Raw genomic sequence first — 2221 nt, 5'->3', positions numbered from 1 at the left:
AACAGCAACCACCATTTTCGCAGCAACAACAACCACCATTTTCGCAGCAATAACAACAACCACCATTTACACAGCAACAGCAACCACCGTTTTCACAACAGCCACCAATTTCACAGCAGCAGCAGCAGCAGCAACAACAACAACAATAACCATTTACATAGTAACAGCAACCACCATTTTCACAACAGCCACCAATTTCACAGTAGCAACAACCACCATTTTCGCAGCAACAACAACCACCATTTTCACAGCAACAACAAATACCAGTTATTCATCCATCTGTTTTGCAGCAGCTAAACCCATGCAAGGTATTCCTCCAGCAGCAGTGCATCCCTGTGGCAATGCAGCGATGTCTTGCTAGGTCACAAATGTTGCAGCAGAGCATTTGCCATGTGATGCAGCAACAATGTTGCCAGCAGTTGCGGCAAATCCCCGAGCAATCCCGCCATGAGTCAATCCGTGCTATCATCTACTCTATCATCCTGCAGCAGCAGCAACAACAACAACAACAACAACAACAACAACAACAGGGTCAGAGTATCATCCAATATCAGCAACAACAACCCCAACAGTTGGGCCAATGTGTCTCCCAACCCCAACAGCAGTTGCAGCAGCAACTCGGGAAACAACCTCAACAACAACAATTGGCACATGGTACCTTTTTGCAGCCACTCCAGATAGCTCAGCTTGAGGTGATGACTTCCATTGCACTCCGTACCCTGCCAACAATGTGCAGTGTCAATGTGCCGTTGTACGAAACCACCACTAGTGTGCCATTAGGCGTTGGCATCGGAGTTGGTGTCTACTCATAAGAAAAGATCTCTAGTAATATATAGTTGGATCACCGTTGTTTAGTCGATGGATATGTCGATGTAGCGGTGACAAATAAAGTGTCACACAACGTCATGTGTGACCCGCTCAAACTAGTTGTTTAAATTCTGAAATAAAATACAAATAAAGGTGTATTAAGAAAATGTTCATATCGGCATTGTGTGGATGTCGGTTTGATTGCCATGCATGCAAGTTCATAAGTTTGTCTTGCCTGGTCACAAGCGCAACCTAGTGCATTAATTAATTAGCCATGTATTACAATAATCACTATTTAAATATAATAGTGTAATTGTAAAATTTGGGTTGAACTCTTTATTGGTTGGAGATTTGAGATCTTGTTTTTTATTGGTTTGTATCTAGTTCCAATTAGCTACTACCATTTTCTATAGTGACAATCACAACCAATTTTATCGATAATTATGTTTGCTTTCTTGCAAATACATTCATTGATTCCTTGCATGTCAACTTATTTGTCGAGAAAAAGACTAGCTTTTTCTTGAACTTCATAAACACCACTAGCTAGTTAATTTGAAATAAGCTTCCAATTTATTTCTTTGTATTTATGTCCTTTACATCAAACAAGTACAATCATTGTTCTAGCTAGAGAAAAGGAGTTGCTGGCAGCACGGTCATGTCAAGAACTAAATCAGACTGAATTGAACTTGTTCTTTACAACTAGCTAGGAGCAGAAAACTTACTGTGAGTTGCACTTGATTTTATTTGATTTTATTTAAGGGCTATAGGAAAAAATCATCAAAAAATGCCCTAAAAAACCTTATCGTAAAATAGGTTCACCAGGGGATACAGTCAGAAGAAAAAAAGGTTCACAAGGAGATAGATGTTGCACATTATCATTTAGAAATTAGACCAAGAGAAACGTGGTTTGGGCGGCTCATAATTCTATAAGAGTATAACAGGTTGTCCAGTCATTTAGAAATTAGATGAAGAAAATGTGGAATTAAACATATTAATGGCTAGGAGCCCAGGATCATATTTGCAATCTGGGAACTTGGTATGTGCACTCCAACATGCCCGCTGAAAGCATTTTTCCTCTGATGCACATATGAAATATGACTGGTAGAAAACAGAAGAAACACAGAGATTATATGGATGATTGGATGTTGTAATGATGACCCACAAGTATAGGGGATCAATTATAGCTCTTTTTGATAAGTAAGAGTGTCAAACCCAACAAGGAGCAGAAGGAAATGGCAAGTAGTTTTCAGTAAGGTTATGTTTGCAAGTGATGAAATTGTAAGTAGCAAAGTAGTTTGATAGCAAGATAATTTGTAACAAGTAACAATAGTAGTGACAAAAGTGCAGCAAGGTATCCTAATCCTTTTGAGGCAAAAGGACAGGCCAAAACGGTCTCTTATGATAAGCAAAGCGT

General features: G+C 39.3%; 1 protein-coding gene across 1 annotated transcript in view; it reads left to right on the top strand.

Moving 5' to 3' along the window:
* The window catches only part of LOC119357875 (glutenin, low molecular weight subunit-like), a 1531-nt gene extending 613 nt beyond the window's left edge, over positions 1–918 (top strand). Inside the window, exon 2 of the mRNA XM_037624669.1 lies at positions 215–918. Coding sequence (XP_037480566.1) covers positions 215–812 — 598 coding nt within the window. The 3' untranslated portion in view covers positions 813–918. The remainder of the gene's footprint in view (positions 1–214) is intronic.
* Positions 919–2221: the final 1303 nt, after the last annotated feature.

Source organism: Triticum dicoccoides, chromosome 1A (assembly GCF_002162155.2).
Source record: "Triticum dicoccoides isolate Atlit2015 ecotype Zavitan chromosome 1A, WEW_v2.0, whole genome shotgun sequence".
In the NCBI taxonomy this organism is placed as follows: domain Eukaryota; kingdom Viridiplantae; phylum Streptophyta; class Magnoliopsida; order Poales; family Poaceae; genus Triticum; species Triticum dicoccoides.
The sequence above is the reverse complement of the archived record's forward strand: the minus strand, read 5'-3'. Positions and strand labels throughout refer to the sequence as shown.